This window comes from Tursiops truncatus, chromosome 4 (genome assembly GCF_011762595.2).
Source record: "Tursiops truncatus isolate mTurTru1 chromosome 4, mTurTru1.mat.Y, whole genome shotgun sequence".
NCBI classification, from domain to species: domain Eukaryota; kingdom Metazoa; phylum Chordata; class Mammalia; order Artiodactyla; family Delphinidae; genus Tursiops; species Tursiops truncatus.
In genome coordinates, this window is record NC_047037.1 from 10,671,414 (window position 1) to 10,692,111 (window position 20,698).

The window sequence follows — 20,698 nt, forward strand, 5'->3', positions numbered from 1 at the left end:
ATGATGTCATTGAGCTTCTGGATCAACCAACTTTGTCCGTACCCTTTATGAGAGTAGATCTTCTTTATTTTAAAGCCATTTTTAATTGGTGTTTTTCTGTACTTGAAAAATAACATAGGATACAATTAAAGAACTAACTGTAAACATTGTTTGTCCTAAAAGATGGTGCTGCTTTTAACATCTCATTAATACCATATTGAACTAAGAGAATAAAATTTCTCCCTCTTCTCTACCTTCCTTTCCCCCTTCCCCAACTTCCCTACAGCATATTCATGACTGTGTCCTTTTACAAGGATGATTGAGAGGTCATGTAAAATCTTCTTGTCTACTGTCGTCCAGAGTGTTTGTTACTGTCAAAAGCTAAACATGTCAAGTTCCTTTAGGTTTTGATTTGTGCTACTCTTTAATTTTTATCTGTCTTACAAGTTTTGCTTATGAGTTTGATAAATTCAAACCAGCAAATATTTATTGAGCATCCATTTTATTGCTCTGAACTTTTCAAAGTTTGGATTGCATTTGTTGTACTGAAGATTAGGATTTGCAAAGCATCCATTGCCATGTGCAAGGTATATTATTTGGGATGAAGTGTTTTTGTTTTGGCTTTTTAGTTTAACCAGCACAATTAGGTCATTATATTATTTTGAATATAGCTGACTATTGTTGTATATTAATTAGTGAATTGTTGGATATACATTTTCTTAAGTGTTTTTAGAAGTTTTTGGAGTGTAGACATTCATACCTGTGCACTGTCCCTGGTACTTAAATACAGTTGACCCTTGAACAATGTGGGGATAAGGGGCACCAACACCCCACCCAACCTATGAAGCTGAAAATCCATGTATAATTTTTGACCCACCTAAAACTTAACACTGATAGCCTACTGTTGACCAGAACCCTTACCGATAACATGAAGAGTCGATTAACACAGATAATACATGTTATTTTTATTACATACTGTATTATAGTAAACTAGAAAAAAAGAATGCTATTAAGAAAATCATAGGGGGACTTCCCTGGTGGCACAGTGGTTAAGAATCTGCCTGCCAGTGCAGGGGCCATGGGTTCGATCCCTGGTCCAGGATGATCCCACATGCTGCAGAGCAACTAAGCCCGTGTGCCACAACTACTGAGCCTGTGCTCTAGAGCCCGCGAGCCACAACTACTGATCCTGCGTGCCACAACTACTGAAGTCCACGGGCCTAGAGCCCGTGCTCCACAACAAAAGACGCCAGTGCAGTGAGAAGCCCACGCACTGCAACGAAGAGTAGCCCCCGCTCACTGCAACTAGAGAAAGCCCGTGTGCAGCAACGAAGACCCAACACAGCCAAAAATAAATAAATTTATTTAAAAAAAAAAAGAAAATCATAGGAAGAGAAAATACATTTACAGTACTTCACTGTATTTATCAGTACTGTAAGTTTACATCGTCTGTTTATAGGATGAATCATCTCTTACTACCTACATCAGTATTGTCTTATAATGATACAAAACACTAGATGTTATATGTATTACTAATACTAGACAACAAAAAAGAAAAGATAATATGAAAAAGAAATTCATACTTATTTACAGGTATAACAATTCATGCATTGATACTGAAGCAGCAACGTATGATTGCTTTATGGTAGCCTGGTGTAATCAGTTTCCCGGCAGCCTAGCTTGTACACTAATGAATGAATCATTATAAAAATGATTTATCTGTGTTGACAGGCTGATAACACATTTTCTCCAATTATAAGGGGGGTGGGAGGGGGAGAGGGAGGGGATACTGTATGGTAATTTAATTCTTTGAAAGCAAAGTTATAAAACTAAAAAACTAACATCATTTATATTAAATATCACTCACCTTATGTGCCTGAGTAAGGATAGACTAGTATGTACATATCTTTTATGCATTCATGACATACCTAACTTTTTCTTAGTTTTTTCAGTATATGTAGACTACATGGTTCATCTGCTAGTTTTTCAAATTGTCACAGATTTCCAAAATTTTTCCCAATATATTTATTGAAAAAAATCGGCATGTACATGGACCACGCAGTTCAAACCTATGTTGTTCAGGGCTCAACTGTATATACAATCCTGGATCTCTGGCTAGTGCAGCTTTTCTAAAGCAGTGGAAGGAGAGATAGCATGCTTATTACCCAATTATTTCTCAGCCGTTCCTTTTGCTTCCTGTGGAATACAGAAAGGGAATATAGAGGGACATCGTTCATAGGCTAATGATAGTTCTGTGCGTAGAAGGAATAAGCTAGATTTCAGTATCCTTAAGTGTGGGGAAGCTCAGCCTGTAGCTCAAATAACTAAGCAGTGTACTTGCTGCAGTTTTGCTTTTTTTTTCAAGATTCCCAGGAGAAGCCACAACTGGCCAAGCTTTGATAAATACTTTTATTTGGTCAGTTGTCAGTATAGCGTTTTGGTGAAGAGCCTGAGTTTGAAAGCAATTTCCTCATCTATTAAGAATAATGCAGGGGCTTCCCTGGTGGTGCAGTGGTTGAGAGTCCGCCTGCCGAGGCAGGGGACATGCCCCAGTCTGGGAAGATCCCATATGCCATGGAGCGGCTGGGCCCGTGAGCCATGGCCACTGAGCCTGGGTGTCCGGAGCCTGTGCTCCGCAGCGGGAGAGGCCACAACAGTGAGAGAGAGGCCCGTGTACCGCAAAAAAAAAAAAAAAAAAAAAAAGAAAGAAAGAATAATGCATGCTCAACGGTACAGTAATTTTGCAAAGTAAAACAGATGTGTCAAGTGCTTTATGCAGTGCCTACCGCAAAATAAAGATCTGTGGGTTGCACTCCTTTTCTGAGAAACTCCTCATTCCACATGGTTACTGTAGGAACTGCTGTGTTAATAAAACCTGACTTCTTCAGCTGTTCTCACTTGATTTGTACACATGTGAGCAACTAACCAAAGTCTGGTTGGTCAGAATACTGTTCTGAGGTTTAGAATTAAAAGACTTCCCTTTGGTCTGCTGAAGTTTTAAAAGTAAATCCCGGGATCTCTAATGCTTTGTTTCCTAATGTGAGGAAAATTGTTGTTGGTGAAGGCAAAGAAAAGCAGCTGATGCTGAAGAAACTGAGAAGTAGACAGAGTCCTGAATGTTTCACGTGCTCTTGTGGCCTTGCCACATGCCTTCCTGACCTAAGTTGTAGTTGTTGGTGCTCAATTCCATTAGGTATTCCGGTGTCCTTCTGATAAGTCCGTTTTACCTAAATTGGTTCAATTTAGATTTCTTTTGCTTACACCCAGTAATGCCATCTAAGGTATGTGTTCAATAAATAGTAACTCTTAAGGACAGTGAGAGAAACAGAGACTGTTTACTAGTCAAAATACTTTTTTAAAATGTATTTATTTATTTAATTTTTGGCTGTGTGGGGTCTTAGTTGCGGCATGTGGGATCCTTCATTGGGGACAGACTCTTTGTTGTGGCACAGGTTTCTCTCTAGTTGTGGCGTGTGGGTTTTCCCTTCTGTAGTTGTGGCGCATGGGCTCTGTAGTTTGTGGCACGCCGGCTCTCTGGTTGAGGCGCGCGAGCTCAGTAGTTGTGGAGCACGGGCTTAGTTGCCCCATGTGGGATCTTAGTTCCCCGACCAGGGATTGAACCCGCGTCCCCTGCATTGGAAGGTGGATTCTTTACCACTGGACCACCAGGGAAGTCCCCGAAATACTTTTTACTTACAGTTACATTCCTCTGCTAAATGCAGATGATTTTTCATGTTATAATCTAGAACTTCAAGGTTCCACAGAGGTTCTCAAAGTATTCCTTGGAAAAGAATCATAAACATTTAAGAACTGGTTTTTAATTCATTTATGTATAGTTGTTTGTACCCAGAGATTTGGGTAGTTGTCTGTCAGAGGCTATTCTAGAATGTACTGTGTTCTGGGACCCCAAAATCAATATAGGAGTCTTCTACAAGCTATACAGTACATTAGAATATTATTGATTCATGGCGGGTTTTCTTCATTAACATTTAAATTTGTTTAAACCTCTGTAGTGCCTGTGTGGTATGTAACTTTAAGCCAGGTGCTATGTGGGTATAAAATTGACTCTTTGCTTCCTCCAGATACTTATTACCTAATTATGAAACCATGACATAAGCCCAAAGTTGAGCAATAACAAGAATGCCATCTGTATGGTACAAATGATAATGTTGTAATAGAAGCACAGGATAGAGAGACCCCAGTGTACTGACATGCTCCTGAAGACTTTGTGACAGAGATGAAATTTGCGCTGGACCATGAAGAGTAGAAGGGATTGGGGCAGGGGAAAGGCATTCTGGGTGAAGGGAAGAAAGGTGAAAGATGAAAATGTGCTATTATTCATTCTATTAGTAGAGATTAACTGGTTTCAGCTATAGGTTAGTACTTTTGAACATCAGGTTAACGAGGGAGAGTGGACTTGATTGGTGATGATGTCAGCCACTAAGAGTGATGGAGCTTTTGATTTAATGAATGTGAAATTGCCTTCAAGTTTGATCTGCTAGCACGTAAACCCGTTGGATCTCTGTGATTTGAGGATGAGAGGATAAGTTTGGAGGATGGTAGTGAATTTAAAAATAAAAACTAAAAGCACAATCTAAGGATTTTTCCAGATAGCTGTAAGTGTACAGAGTGTCACTTCCATGCCAAAGTATGCTAGGGTTCTCTTATTTGAAGCATCTCAGACATCCGCCAACACCCTACAGAACTATATCCCCAAAGCCAAGGTTCACCGTGGGGTTTCTCTGAGTGCAGGCTGTTGAGGACAACCAGCCATCATAACTTACTTTATGAAGGGATCAAGACAAGAATGGATCTGATAAACCCTAGCTAAGTTCAGCTGAGTTCTATGGACCAGAAGCTGAGCATTGAAAGATGATACCCAGATACTCAACAGGGAAGTTTCAGTCTGATAGCAGTAGAAATAAAAGAAAAAGTAAAAATGATGGGGCAGAAAAGAGAGTGACCCTCATGGGAAAGTAAATTTGGAAAATAGAGAAAAGAAAGAAAAGCTACTTAGAAAATTATAAGAAATTGATAAGAAAAAGTGAAGTCAGACCACAGAATGTTTTGAGGGAGAATGATTAGTTTTAAGCAGACAGCGGTTAAATAGATAGTGGAGCCTTGTAGATAGAGTCTGTATAATAAGTTAACATCACACACCTGGAGCTCAGCTGCCACTGCTTCAATCCTGATTCTGCCAATTCCACATGATCTTGAGTGAATTCCTTAAACTTTTCTGTGATTTGATTTCCTTATATGTATTCACTTCCTTAACCTTGTGAGGTAAAGTTCTTAGAGCAGTCGTAGCATAAAGCAAGCTCTGTGATATTGGTGTTACTCTTCTTCCTGGTTACAGCTGATATACACGAATGCTTCAGTACCTGGAGTAGGGCAGAATTGCGGAATTGAGTCATTGTTGTGAAGGTTGTAGTTGAATCCGTATACATAGATGAATTCTTACTCTAAGTATTTCTTCTTGTACAGATGTTCTGTCTCTCTTTCAATTTATCATTTCTAACTTTTCACTTCTCTGTTTTCCTACCTTATAGGCTTCCTCTTATTCCAACCTGATCCTAGAATCTGCTTTAAGTTAAAGCTTCCACAGAAAATGTTGAGAATGTATAAGTGCAGTTTGAGTTTGCAGGTTTGACGCAAGGCACATCCTGTTAGATCTAATAGCTCTTTTCCTGGGCTGTGCTTGGGATATACCATAGATTCCCTTCTTTCTCACAGACTCATTCCCTAGGTTGTCTAACCTTGCTTGACTCTGTTTCGCTGTTTCTGGAGTTTGCCATAGTACAACATAAAAACTAAAGGATGTTTCTGAACACTTTTTAAAAACTTTATTTTGAAGAAATTATAGATACTCCAGAATTACAGAAATGGTACAGAGAGGATCTTGTGTTTCTATCAACCAGATTCCTCCTATGATGACATCTTACAGTGCATTATCAAAAACAGGAAGTTGATACTGGCATAGTACAACTAATTAGACCACATACCTTTCTTGGGTTTTACCAGTTTTTGCATGCACTCATATGGGGGAGGAGGAGAGGAGTGATGGTAACATCTCTGTGTATAATTCTTTGACATTTTGTCACATGTGTAGATTTGTATAACCGCCAACATGTTCAAGATGCAGAGCTATTGCATCACCACAAACGAACTCCCTCATGTTCCAATCACTTGTGTGTAATGCACCAGTCTACCATTAGCCTGTGGCCCAACCTCAAAGTGGTTAGCAATCACTGGTCTCCTTTAATATGTGTCCTTTTCCCATCTTTCAGAATAATCACTTATAAGCACTAAAGCTATTTTTCAGTTTGCTTTTATTTGGGGAGGGTGAATAATTTTTTGTAGTCCTAATCATATGCACAAATATCTTTTCAGGGCACCACATGAGAACTGTAAGAAAAATATTTATTTCAGTGGATATAATCAAAAGCTGTGTGATCAAATGAGTTAAATTTTTTGTTTGAGTCTGTTGTGTGTATTTCATAATTCTAGTTGGGATTGTTCTAGAATACAACACGGAGGTATGGTTTCTTTAAAAACCGACTTAATATCTAAGAAACATTTTCTTTTTTTAATGGGCACCTGGACTTGTGAAATGCCTGGTATGGGAAATTACTGAAATGCTTTTCAGCTGATTGAAATGTTATTTTTAATTTTTTAATTTTACTTTTTGAAACATGGTAATAACTCCATATGGTACCAAAGGCCACAAATGGTGAAGAATAACTCTCACACTTCAAACTCTAGTGTCAGAGTTCTTTACCCAGAGGCAATCACTGTATCTTGAGTATACAAGATATCCTTGAGTATCCTTCCGAAGATGTTTTATGCATGTTCAATCCTAGGAGTGTGTAGAACCTTTAGCATATAATTGTTTCGAGGCTGCGTTTTTCATTTAACACTGTGCTTTAGAGATGTTCCATTGATAAGGAACATGAGGGTCTGCTTGTTATTTTAAATTGAAAACATAGTGCGATATTGGGTTGGCCAAAAGGTTCATCTTGTTTTTTCCGTAAGATGGCTCTAGCAGCACTTAGTTGTCTTTAACTTCATTCAAAACGGTTTCGTTAGATTGTATGTGACAGCTGTCATATCAGCGTGCATTCAAAACAAGGCTTAGCAAAATTGATGAATTTTTGTGTAGCCATTTTAATATTGAAGATGGAAGAAAGAAAGCAACATTTTACATATTACACTTTATTATTTCAAGAAATGTAAAACCGCAACTGAAATGCACAAAAAGATTTGTGCAGGGTGTGGAGAAGGTGCTATGACGGATTGAATGTGTCAAAAGTGGTTTGCAAAGTTTCGTGCTGGAGATTTCTCACTGGATGATGCTCCACGGTCGGGTAGACCAGTTGAAGTTGATAGTGATCAAATCGAAACAATAATTGAGAACAATCAACATTATACCACGCGGGAGATAGCCAACATACTCAGAATATCCAAACCAGGCATTGCAGTCATCATTTGCACCAGCTTGGTTGTGTGAATCGCTTTAATGCTTGGGTTCCACATAAGTTAAGTGAAACAAACCTTCTGGACCATATTTCCCTATGCGATTCTCTACTGAAACGTAATGAAAACATTCCATTTTTAAAACAAACTGTGATGGGCGATGAAAAGCGGGTACCGTACAACAATGTGGAATGGAAGAGATTGTGGGGCAAGTGAAATGAACCACCACCAACCACACCAAAGGCCGGGCTTCATCCAAAGAAGGTGATGTGTATATGGTGGGATTGGAAGGGAGTCCTCTATTATGAGCTCCTTCCGGAAAACCAAATGATTAATTCCAAAAAGTACTGCTCCCAATTAGACCAGCTGAAAGCAGCACTTGACAAAAAGCGTCCAGAATTAGTCAACAGAAAATGCATAATCTTCCATCAGGATATTGCAAGACCGCACGTTTCTTTGATGACCAGGCAAAAACTGTTACAGCTTGGCTGGGAAGTTCGGATTCATCCGCCGTATTCACCAGACATTGCACGGTCCGATTTCCATTTATTTCGGTGTCTACCAAATTCGCTTAATGGAAAAAATTTCAGTTCTCTGGAAGACTGTAAAAGGCATCTGGAACAGTTCTTTGGTCAAAAAGATAAAAAGTTTTGGGAAGATGGATTTACAAAGTTGCCTGAAAAATGGCAGAAGGTAGTGGAAGAGAACGGTGAATCATTGTTCAATAAAGTTCTTGGTGAAAATGAAAAACCGTCTTTTATTTTTACTTAAAAAAACACTTAAAAAGGCACTTTTTGGCCCACCCAATATTATGATTTATAATAGGAAATATACATTTGGTCTTTGTTTCTAGCATAGAAAAACCTTTGGCATTTCCTATGAGGAACCCTTAACCCTGAACCCTTAACTTGTGGCACCTGATGCTGTCCCCTGGTAGGTGGTGTCAGAATTGTGTTGAGTTGTAGGACGACCAGCTGGTGTTGGAACTTTGCTTGGATGTGTGGGGAAAACCACCCCCCACACACACTTTGGAATTGGATTCAGAGCCCTTACATATTATTTCACAATGTGGATGTGCAGCTCAAAGACCTCTCATCTGAAAAATGTTCATAACTGGTAGTGATAAGCTGATCAAAGTCTGACAGAAGGAAGCATTTTAAATGATCTTTAAGCATTTTGCTGCAACAGTGTGTATTTTCCAGCCGTTAAAAAAAATACTGGTCCAAGGCTTTTTGGAGTCCACTGACAGTTCAATGTTACCTTCCTTGCATAGACCATACCCACAGTGCGTTATCTTTAATTCCCATTTTGGGTTTCTTTAAGTGATGTGAGAATTTAGATACCTAAGAATCAAACTGAGGGCAAAACTTCTCCATATCTTAACTGTTTGCCTTAGTGTTTCAGTTGTCTTGGCCACACCCAATTCAACAGTACTTTTTTTCATAGCTTGCCTTTATTGAGTCTTTATATAGTATTCAACCTACTGATCATAGAAGCAATTTGCATTTTTCATTCCTATTTCATCAGTTTAAGTAATATTTTTAAAATTTACATAAATGATTGCAGGTGCAGTTGGCACAAGCAGTTGTGGTAACAAACACGTCTTACCCTGGTAAACATATACCCAGCGGTAGGAGCGAGCATGCAGTGTCTTGGTTGTGGTGGTCTATTAGTCAAAACACATGGTGTGGGCTTCCCTGGTGACGCAGTGGTTGAGAGTCTGCCTGCCCGTGCAGGGGACACGGGTTCGTGCCCCAGTCCGGGAGGATGCCATGTGCTGCAGAGCGGCTGGGCCCGTGAGCCATGGCTGCTGCGCCTGGGTGTCCGGAGCATGTGCTCCGCAGCAGGAGAGGCCACAGCAGTGAGAGGCCTGCGTACCACACACACACACACACACACACACACACACACACACACACACACACACAAAACACATGGTGTGCCAAATTCACCATTAGTTTTACTCAGGAAACAGAAAATATGATTAATCATGTGATTCAGTTAAATGAAGGTTGGTTAAGAGCTGCTTGTGTTTCATAATTTTAAATAACCACTTCCTTATTGATGGGCATTGAAATTGTTTTCGGCATTTTGCTTCCTATATGATCAGTAAATATACTTAAGTTTTGTTTGCACACACATAGCAATACCTTTATCTTAAAAAAAAAATGCCTTGAAGGGGAATTCAGTGTGTATAAGGGAATAGTTATTTTTTCATTCTAATAAATTTTGTTAAAGGGAATCTTAAATGTTTTATTGCATGATTTTCAATATTTAATTGTAGTAAAGTAAAATATGATAGGTAAAGTTTTTTCTTTTAAAATTAACCAATTTATTCCTTAGTTTTTCCTTTCTCCAAATCAAATTAAAGAAAAAAGAAAGTTCATGAGTCATAAAATAATAGATAAATAGTATTTAAGGCATTGAGTCATAGAATTCCAGACATCTCTCACACATAAATGACTCACTTTCTGTGTGTGCTGTGTATGTGGTTTATACTGTGGAATAGATGTGTTCCTCAATTTGAGTGGGTCTGTTCATATTTAAACAGTAGGGAAGTTTGATGTGTTAGTGATTAACAGTGAAAAGCCTTAAGCCAAGGATCTTTTTATTAAATTGACTAAGTTAGGACTCAGCTTTGAATAAAGCCTGATATTTAGTGGTTCTGTGTTAGCTGTTTCAATGACAGTTTGTTCAGTAATTTCTATGCAAACCATTTGTTTGATGGGGTATGTATTAGAATAAAAAACATGGTCTTGTGGAAATTAGTTGGGGTTCGAGAGACAGGAACTCTTCGCTTATTAAAAACATTAATAACGACTATACCAACTATTTTAAGAACAAAAACAGTATCACAAATATATTAAAATTATATGAAGAAATGTATGTAGAGCCAGTTATAATTGTGTTACACATATCTTTCTAATTCCTTTATATACTACAGCTAAACCTTTTTGGAATTGCCTGTGAATATTTTTAACCCTCTTTTTTTTTTTTTTTTTTTTTGTGGTATGCGGGCCTCTCACTGTTGTGGCCTCTCCCTTTGCGGAGCACAGGCTCCGGACGCGCAGGCTCAGCGGCCATGGCTCACGGGCCCAGCCGCTCCGCGGCATGTGGGATCTTCCTGGACCAGGGCACGAACCGGTGTCCCTTGCATCGGCAGGCGGACTCTCAACCACTGCACCACCAGGGAAGCCCTAACCCCTCTTTTGACTAGCAGTTTTTTTCCTAATTTATTCTCATTGGCCTAACTATCTTTTCTTTGCATAATTGGGGTTTTGATTGCCAAACTGGAAAATTATTATGACGTGAAAATTTTCATTTTTTTAAATCTTGAAAGTTATAATGTTATCTTAATACAAGAGACCCCAAAACACAATACCTATTTAAATAAGAATTTTATTTCTCTTAATAGTCTAGAAGTTAGTGGTCCAGCTCTTTGTTGGTGGGGCAGCTGTGCTCTACAAGATGATTCAGTACGTTTTGCTTAACAGACTTGTAGGATATTGGCCTGCCTCTGCATGGTCAAAGCCGATACAGTTGCACATGTGCCTTCTAGCCTGAGGGAAGTGGGAAAGTTTTAGTCTAGCTCTGGATTGGTGTCTTTTAGGTTGAAGATGACCTGAAAGTTGTGCCTTTACTTCCACTCACGTACCATTGGTCCACACTAAGTAACAAAACTTCAAGGCATGCTAGGAGTCTATCCTCTTGCTGGTGGGTAAATAACCAGGTAAAACTTTATTCCTATGGACAAAGGGGAAAACGGATAATGGAAAACAACTAATAATCTGGCTCAAAAGCCAGTATCTAAAAAATTGGATGTAAATTTCAAACTGAATATTTCTAAATGAATAGCTTTCTCAGATACAGCCAAGTCAGCAACACTGTTGTAACTTTAGATGAAGTGTAATGTGAATTGAATCCCTGAATGTGACATTACTGTAAGATCTTGCTTCTCAAACTGGAGGACGTTGTTGTTTGAGGGGGGAAGTACACACAGCCATGCACTTAGATGTAGCTTCTCTTCCTGGAGGAAGATTTAGAAGACTATGCATAGGATAGGAATATATTTTAGAGCTAAAAACGAAATTGGCAGGACCTTTAAGAAAAAGCTTAGGATTATTTTAAGGGATAATTTCAGATCCCCAGAGATATTTTTTATTTTTGCCACTACAGTCCTGTGGAAACATTTTGATAAGCAAACTTTTTTGTTTGTTAGGGTTTGTTTTAGTTAGTTAGATCAACAATTCTAAACTATGTAAAATTGTGGAAATATATTGGGGGGGTGGGCAAGTAGTATGAAGTAAAGGAAATTTTCTTGTGTATACAAGCAGCATAGGCATCTTTATTCAAAGAAAGTCTTAAGTTATTTCTTTGTCATCTTAGATTTTTCTTTTATTCTTTGCTGCATTTTATACAATTCTTTTAAGGCCAAAATATATTTTTTAGGCTCTTCTTCTCCTTGCAGAGAAATAATGGGACTTGCAGACTACACTAGAGTTGTGGGAGTAGTAAGCTGTAGTTAATAATGGCTTTTCTTCATTTAAAGTATATTAAAATTAACTTTATATTAAAACTTATGTTCCATCTTTCCTTCTTATCACAGGACAATGAAAAGAGAACTCCACTGCATGCTGCTGCCTATCTTGGAGATGCAGAAATCATTGAATTGCTTATTTTATCTGGTATGGTAAGCTCTGTTTAAGAGCACATAATGCACATTTTGGTCATATTTAATATTTATTAAACCTCATTGACTATTTCTTCATACTTGTTAAACAACCTGAAACTTATTTGTTCATTCTAGAAGTAATGATCTCATATCATGTCCCAGGTACTGTTTTAGTGCTTAGAGTACATTGGAAAACAAGTCACTGCCTTGCGGAGCATATACTCTAAAGAAAAACAGGCTACAAATACAAGTAAATTTTACAGTATGTTAGAAGGAGATAAGTGCTATGGAAAAATGAAAAAGTAGACCAGAATACAGTCAGCCCTCTGTTTTCATGGGTTCTGAATCCATGGATTCAAACAGCCACAGATCAAAAATATTTGGAAAAAATTCCAGAGTGTTCCAGAAGGCAGAATTTGAATTTACCATGCACTGGCAACTATTTACATAGCATTTAAATTGTATTAGGTATTATAAGTAATCTAGAGATAATTTAAAGTATACAGAAGAATATGCATAGGTTATATGCAAATACTATGCCATTTTATATAAGAGCTTTGAGCATCTGTAGATTCTGATATCCACAGTGGGTCCTGGAACCAATCCCTTGCAAATGCTGAGGGACAGCTGTAATGGAGTGGGATGAGAATTATATAAGTTGGGTATTATATGGAGTAGTCATACAAGGCCTCATTGACCTCAGAGTTGCTGGGAGATGATAATAGTTCTCCAACGAGGAGGTGATAGTAGCTTGGAGCTAGTACAGCATTGGAGGGGTTTAGGAAAGATGTGATTGTAGATATATTTTGAAAATGATGCCAGCAAGATTTATGTCTTTAAATAGCTTGTGTCTAATTCTTTTTGAGGGCCTGTAAAATATATTTTAGGAAATTGTACTTTATTTTTAAATTTCTTCTAACCTGTTCAAGACCTTACAATATGAAATAATGGTAGAACTGTGTCCTATAGAATAGCACCTATGGTGGTCAGACTTCTTGCAGTCCTAAAACAGGCAATCAAAGGGAGTTTAGAAATATTTTTGTTGTATCCAGATGATCGTAAGTGATATTTATTGAAAAAGGATGCCTATGTTTGAATTGTGCTTATGTTGCCAGATTGCACAGATATATGCATAATGCAATTGGAGAGATAGTATCATTCCTTTGATATTTGGGAGAAGGAGCACTGAGAGAAATTTTGAGTGAAAATCCTCTTAAATAGTAGCCTGAATAGAATTTTGCCATTATAAATTAATAACGTTTTTTAAATGTGGTTTTTATAACAAATTGCATGATCTTATAGAATTACAGTCACTTATGGACCAAGCTAATATTCTTATATTAGTTTCTTTATGAATAACTTTATCACTGACATACTTCCTTGAAGATGTCTGTTCCTCTATGGATGCTAGCTCACTAGTTTTCAGCTGAAATTTACTAGAGGTAAGAACTGAGGAGGTTCAAGAGAAAAATAATGCTTCCTCTTAATTGAGGCATATTCTGCTTTAATAATATATCCAGGACCAGATGGCTTCACAGGTGAATTCTACCAAACATTTAAAGAAGAGTTAATACCTATCTTTCTCAAACTGTTCCAAAATTTGAAGAGGAAGGAATGCTTCCAACCTCATTTGAGGTCAGCATTACCCTGATACCAAAATCAGAAAAAGACACTACAATAAAAGGAAGTTACACCCCAATTTCCCAGATGAACATAGATGCAAAAATCTTTAATAAAATATTAATAAACTAAATTCAACAATACGTTAAAAGGATCATACCTCATGATCAAGTGGAATTTATTACAGGGATGCAAGGATGGTTCAGCTTCCACAAATCAATCAATGTGATACACGCCTTAACAAAATGAGGCTAAAAATCATATGATCATCTCAATAGATGTAGAAAGAGCATTTGACAAAATTCAACACCTACTCATGGTAAAAACTCTGAACAAAGTAAGTATAGAGGGACTATACCTCAACATAATAAAGTCCATATATGGCAAGCCCACAGCAAACATACTTAAAGCTGAAAAGCTGAAACCTTTTCCTCTGAAATCAGGGGCATGGTGAGAATACCCAGTCTGATCACTTTTTCAGCAGTCCTAGAAGTCCTAGCCATAGCAGTTAGGCAAGAAAAATAAATTAAAAGTGTTCAGATTGGAAAGGAAGAAGTAAACTGTCTCTTTTTGCAGGTGACTTATTACATATAGAAAACTATAAAGACTCCATCAAAAAACTATTAGAAATGATAAACAATTTTAGTAAAGTTGCAGGATCCAAAATCAATATACAAAAATCTGTGTGCTTGTATATACTAATAACTATCAGAAAGAGAAATTAATAAAATAGTTCCATTTATGATTGCATCAAAAAGAGTAAAATACCTAGGAATAAATTTCACCAAGGAAGTGAAAGAGCTGTACACTGAAAACTATAAGACATTGATGAAAGAAATTGAGGAAGGCACAAAGAAATGGAAAGATATTCCGTGCTTGTGGATTGGAAGAATTAATATTGTTAAAATGTCCATACTACCCAAAGCAACCTACAGGTTCAGTGCAATCCCTGTCAAAATTCCAGTGGCATTTTTCACAGAAGTAGAATGAAACAATCCTAAAATATGTATGGAACCACAAAGACCCAAGTAGCCAAAGCATTCTTGAGAAAGAACATTAAAACTGGAGCTTCCTGATTTTTAAACTGTATTACAGAGCTGTAATAATCAAAACAGTATAGTATTGGCATAAAAACAGACACAGAGATCAGTGGAACAAAAGAGAGCCCCAAAATAAACTTGTGCATGTTGTGATCGATTAAGGCAAAGGAGCTAAGAATAGACAATGGGGAAAGGACCATCTCTTCAATAAATGGTGGTGGGAAAACTGGGCAACTATCTTACACCATACACAAAAATCAACTCAAAATGGGTTAAAGACTTGAACATAAGACCCCAAATCATAAAACTCATAGAAGAAAACATACAAGGTAAGCTCCTCGGACTCAGTCTTGGCGATGATATTTTAGATTTGACACTAAAAACAAAGAAAACAAAATCAGATATAACAAGTGGGACTATATCAAACAACAAAGCTTCTTTCTGCATAGCAAAGGAAACCAACAAAATGAAAAGGCAACCTACAGAATAGGAGAAAGTAATGTGCAAATTATATATCTAATAAGGGATTGATATCCAAAATATATAAAGAACTCATATAACTCAGTAGCAAAAAACAGACAAACCAATCTGGTTAAAAGTCAGCCAGAGGGACTGAATACACATTTTTCCAAAGAAGACAGAGATATGGCCAAAGGTACATGAAAAAGTGCTCAACATCACTAATCATCAGGGAAGTGCAAAGCAAAACCACAATGAGATACCACCTCATACTTGTTAGAATGGCTATCATTTAAAAAAAGAAACAAGCATTAACAAGTATTAGTAGGGATGTAGAGAAAAGGAAAACCCCTGTTGGTGGGAATATAAATTGGTATAGCCACCGCGGAAAACAGTATGGAGGTTCCTCAAAAAATTAAAAATAGAACTGCCATATATGATCCAGCAAACCCACTTCTGTGTGTATATCCAAAGGAAACAAAATTACCATCTCAAAGAGATACAGGCATGTTCATTGCAGCATTATTCCCAATAGCCAAGACATGGAAACAACCTAAATGTATGTCAATGGATGAATAAAGATGATGTGGTAAATGCATACATTGAAATATTATTTGGCTGTAAAAAAAGAAGCAAATCCTGCCATTTGCAGCAATATGGATGGACCTTGAGGGCATTATGCTAAATGAAATAAGTCAGAGAAAGACAAATAATTCATAATCTCACTTACATGTGGAATCTACAAAAACCAAATTGATAGAAACAGAGAATAGATTGGTTGTTGCCAGAGGTAGACAAGTGGGGGGTGGAGGAAATGAGTAAAGGTGGTCAAATGGTACAAACTTCTAGTTATAAGATAGTTCTGGGGATGCAAGCTTAAAAGTCTCATCACAAGAAAAAAATTTTAACTATGTGAGGTGATGGATGTTAACTTATTGTAGTAATCATTTCTATATTATATGTCATATCATTTTGTTCTACATCTTAAACTAATATAATGTTATATGTTAATTATATAATAAAGCTGGGGGGAAAATAATGATCACCCAGAACAGTAGTCTTCAAACAGTATATGTACACTCTTGAGGTTCTGTAGTGGTGTTTCACGGGTTCTGCTTAAATTTGGTTTGAATGCCATGGTTGTTGAGGCCCAAGTTATACACTAATTTACATACCCCGATTTCAAAATAGCCTTATAATTGTATTGAATGAATTTTTAATAAGTTATAAATTAGAATTGAAACTAAGTGTTTTACCTGATAATTCCCTAAAGAAGAGAATTAAATACATGAACGGGAAAGTAGACAACAACATTAGGCTAATTTGTTTGTAATTAGTAATGAAAATTGTTACTGAAAAGTTTAGGGTAGACTGTTCTTACCCTTCATGTTAGTTACCAATGACATGTTACAATAGTAATTAGGTTAACTTTAGTGTAATCTTAAGAAAATTAAGCAATGTGAAATAATAATCTCCATTTAGCTCTTGCATTATACAAAAGTCATGGTATGCTCCAATAAGAACACACAATAAAGTAAATTACTATAATTTCATATTATAAAAACTACTTTGGTATCCATGGCAAGGAATAAATAGTTCCTAAAATATTTCTCTAAAACGAAAAGTGAAGAATATAAAGAAATTGATCGTTCCTTAGAGCCGTGTACTTCGATGTTCATGGATGTTTATGTTTCAGGTTTTGGTGGTTTTCTGATTTACTGTGGTGAGAAGTTAGGAAGTAACGTTTTGTAATTTGTTTCACTCTTGTGTTTCCATTGTCAAGAATTACGACGTTACAGTTTAATTTGTAATCATAATTCCCGCTGTTTTATCACACACACTCTGTCCTTATTCATAGCTTCTCTATTCCCAGGTTTTAAAATTTTGATGTCTCTTGGTTAAATAGACCTCATCATCAAGTAGTTTTTGTTTTTATATTTTCTGTAAGAGCTCATGGATATTGTATTCTGTGGTATCTTATTTATTTTGGACCATTTCTTTTTTTTTATTTAGTTGAAGGGTAGATAAGCTAGTTATAAAATTCTCAATTTATGCTTTTTCCTTTCAATATTGTAGATGTTACTCCACTGTCTTCTAGCGAGTGAAAGTCTTGAATTGAGCTCCTCTCTGCTTACATTCCATCCCCCCATTACACTTTCCACCACCATAGTCCATTCTCTTCTGCCTGGATGCCTGTAGGATTCAATTCTTTATCCCTGAAATTCATGCTAACTTTCCTAGGCTAAATCTCTTGATTCTTTTTGCTAGGGCATTATGTGAATGTACACTTTTAGTGTTGAAATTCGGATTTTTATTTCATTTATATCTTTCATTGCATCTTTACATGTTTTATTTCCGTGTGTTTTTCTGTCAGTAAATTTTTGTGCAGTGTGTTTTGCTACTAAAATGGATATCCTTCATCTGTCTTTATCAGCTATTTTCTGATTGTAATTTTGTCTTTAAATTTAGTTTTAAGTTATTTCCTTTTACCTATCCTTCATTCATTCAACAAATATTTAATGAGCCTGGCTGCATAGCAGGTACCGTTCTAGGTGCTGTGGTAGAGCAGTGAATAAAATAAATGAAGTCCCAGCCTTTATGGAGTTTATGTTTTAATGGGGGAGATAGTAGCAAGTTAATATATAGTTTGTCATGTGTTGATAATTGCTATGGAAAAATTAAAGGAATGGTATGTTGGGTGGGGATCAGTTGCTATTTTGTGTTGGGTTATCAGGAAAGGATTCAGTGACATTGGAGGAGATAAGCAAATATGGAAGCGAGCCTTGCATATGGTGCAGATGTTTACTGGAAATTAAGAGATTAGCAAGAACAAACACCGTGAGGTGTAGCATGTTTGGAGGCAAGTGAAAAAAGCAGTAGGAGGTAAAGCAGAGGTTGGGGGTGTTCCAGGTAAATACTTGCTTTGGCCCTTAAAGTGATGTGGAAAACCAATGGGGAGTTTTAGGTGGAGGGACAGAGGCTGACCTAGTTTTTTAAAGATTCACTCTGGCTGTGGCTTCAGATTCTTGACTGTGTTGTAAGACATGTCTGCTCTGCTTTTTGTTGTTTCTAGGCTTTTATCTTTGATTGCTTTATTTTCCTTTTCTCTTTCCTGATCTGCCAGCTCTCATCTCTTTGCATTGTTTTACCTCTTTCTTGGAGCTTTTCTTTGAGGTCTCTGTTCAGAACTTAATTTCTCTAAAGTTGTGTATAAAGAGTAGTTCACAAATTCTTCCTCTCCTTTCCTGGGATAATTTCTTTCAAATATATTTACCTATTAACTGTATTCTGCTCAGTTTACTCTGCTTTTGTATATTTTTGCTCTAGTCCTGTGCTGAATCCTTTAAGGTTTTTTTTTTTTTTTTTTTTTTTTGGCCACACCATGCAGCTTGTGGGATCTTAGTTCCCCTACCAGGGATTGAACCCGGGCTGTTAGCAGTGAAAGCGTGGAGTCCTAACCACTGGACTGCCATTATATATCATTGAGGAATATGCTTTTTCCAGAACATCTGTTTGGAGTAGGGAGGGGCAAAAAACGCCTCATAGATTAACTGTGTGGTTTCCTTTACTCATAGAACTACCTGTTAGATCTGTGGGACAGAACTACAAGACAGAGCTGCCAAGTAAACTATGAAAAACCTGACAAACTTTTTATCTTAAGTATTGGCATATCCCAATGATCTGTACTGTTCTAAGGTGCGATGGCTTAGGAGTGAATATGATTTGAACCTAATACATTTTTAGAGGGTGTCAAATTCAGAACCAGGCAGATCCATCACCTGACCCTAAACACGGTCCTAAAGTAAATTGCTTGAGGAAATTGGATCCCAAAGATTACAGGTGGGGAATTTTGAAGTGTGTCCATATTTCATTGGAGATCAAAGAAGCCTAACTAAAAGAATTGTGGGCTGACTCACATGATAGCTTCTTTTTGAAAAGGCTGTTTTATCTTGAAGATTATGAGTTTGGAGGAACTAAGGTGATTGGCAGTGGAAAGAATCAGAACATTCGAAATTCCTTAAAAATTTATTGATTTAAATAACTTTGTGTTACACATAATTAAAAAAAAAACCTTTAAAAAATAAATAATGAAGATTCTTGCTTGATCTCTCCTGTAGCACAGCCTTACCTTGTTCTTCTGTGTTATAAAGGGAGAGTCTCCTGTGGATGACCTCTAGATCATCTAAAAGGGTGTTAGATAGGGATTCTAGGACACAAACAGTGGAGAGAAGGGGGCAAAAGGACATTCACACAAACACACTCTTTTAGTCGAATTGGTAGCCTTCCTGAAGAAACTTCACTTGATGTCCATGATGCATTTTTAAGATTCATGGATGAGGGGTATAACTTTTGACATGTTATATGTAATCAAACAAGTGAATCCTTCCGTAGAGTCTATATAGTAACACTAGAGTCTAGTAGAATTACTCTTACAATTATTATTGAATGGAGCAAAGTAATTGGAAGCAGTGAGTGCTTACTATATCTCAAGTACTGTGTTAAATTTAGCTTTTTCATTTATGACCTCATTTTATCCTCAACTCTGAAGGTATTATTATAGATAAAGGAAGCGAAAGCATTTAGAGATGTGATAACTGGCTGAAAGTTATACTGCTAATAAAAGCTAGAGCCAGCATAGTAAGTCAGACCCAGGCTATCTGACTGTGGAGTTCAGGCTATCTGACTCTTAACTCTGCTGCAGTCTGAACTGTGCTCCCCTCTACACTCTACCCACCCCCATCTACTTAGCATTTAGTAAAATTTGTATAGAAAATAACTTTTGTTGAAGAACTTCTGTTTTAAGGACTAAATTTACTGGCTGCCTAAATATAGATATTTTTATGGGAGCTATTCGTGTAATGCTTATATTTTTCAAACATAGGTTTACCAGTACCTCAGGCTGTTTATAGCATGTGTTAGGTGGTTAAATAATGTGTTGTATTAATCATTTAATTGGCCTTTTATAGAAAATAAAGTTCTTAATAAGGAAATATGTATACTGTGTTTCTGGTAATAAGAATTAGACCTAAAGTGTGTGACGTTTGAAAGACTGCAGTGTTGGTATATAAGTTTACTAGGGCTGCCATCACAAATTACTACAAGATGAGTGGCTTAAACAACAAAATTTATTTTCTCACAGTTCTGGAAGCTGGAAGTACAAGATCAAGGTGTTGGCAGAGTCAGTTTCTTCTGAAAGCTGTGAGAGAAGGATCTGTTCTAGGACTTTCTCCTTGGCTTGTAGATGACCGCCTTCTTGTGTCTTCCATCGGTACATGTCTATGTCCAAATTTCTAATGCTTATAAGGATCCAGTCATATTGCATTAGGGCCCATGCTAAAAAAAAAAACACCTCATTTTAACTTAATTACCTCTGTGAAGACCCTGAGGTGCTGGGGTTAGGACTTCAGCATATGAATTTGGTGGTGGGGACACAGTTCAACCGACAATATCTATA

General features: G+C 37.0%; 1 protein-coding gene and 1 non-coding gene across 12 annotated transcripts in view; both read left to right on the forward strand.

Moving 5' to 3' along the window:
* Nucleotides 1-20,698, forward strand: part of ANKRD28 (ankyrin repeat domain 28) — a 185,792-nt gene that overhangs the window by 91,994 nt on the left and 73,100 nt on the right. For 10 of the 11 annotated variants that reach the window (XM_019934409.3, XM_073803677.1, XM_019934410.3 and 7 more), the window contains one exon: nucleotides 12,059-12,137. In XM_019934409.3, the coding sequence (XP_019789968.1) occupies nucleotides 12,059-12,137 (79 nt within the window). Of the gene's footprint in view, nucleotides 1-12,058; nucleotides 12,138-20,488; nucleotides 20,513-20,698 lie in introns of those variants that run through there. The other variant, XM_073803674.1, reaches the window with a different exon arrangement.
* On the forward strand, nucleotides 18,725-18,859 carry LOC117312263 (small nucleolar RNA SNORA18). Its single transcript, XR_004526521.1, has one exon. It is a non-coding gene; the product is annotated as a small nucleolar RNA SNORA18 (small nucleolar RNA).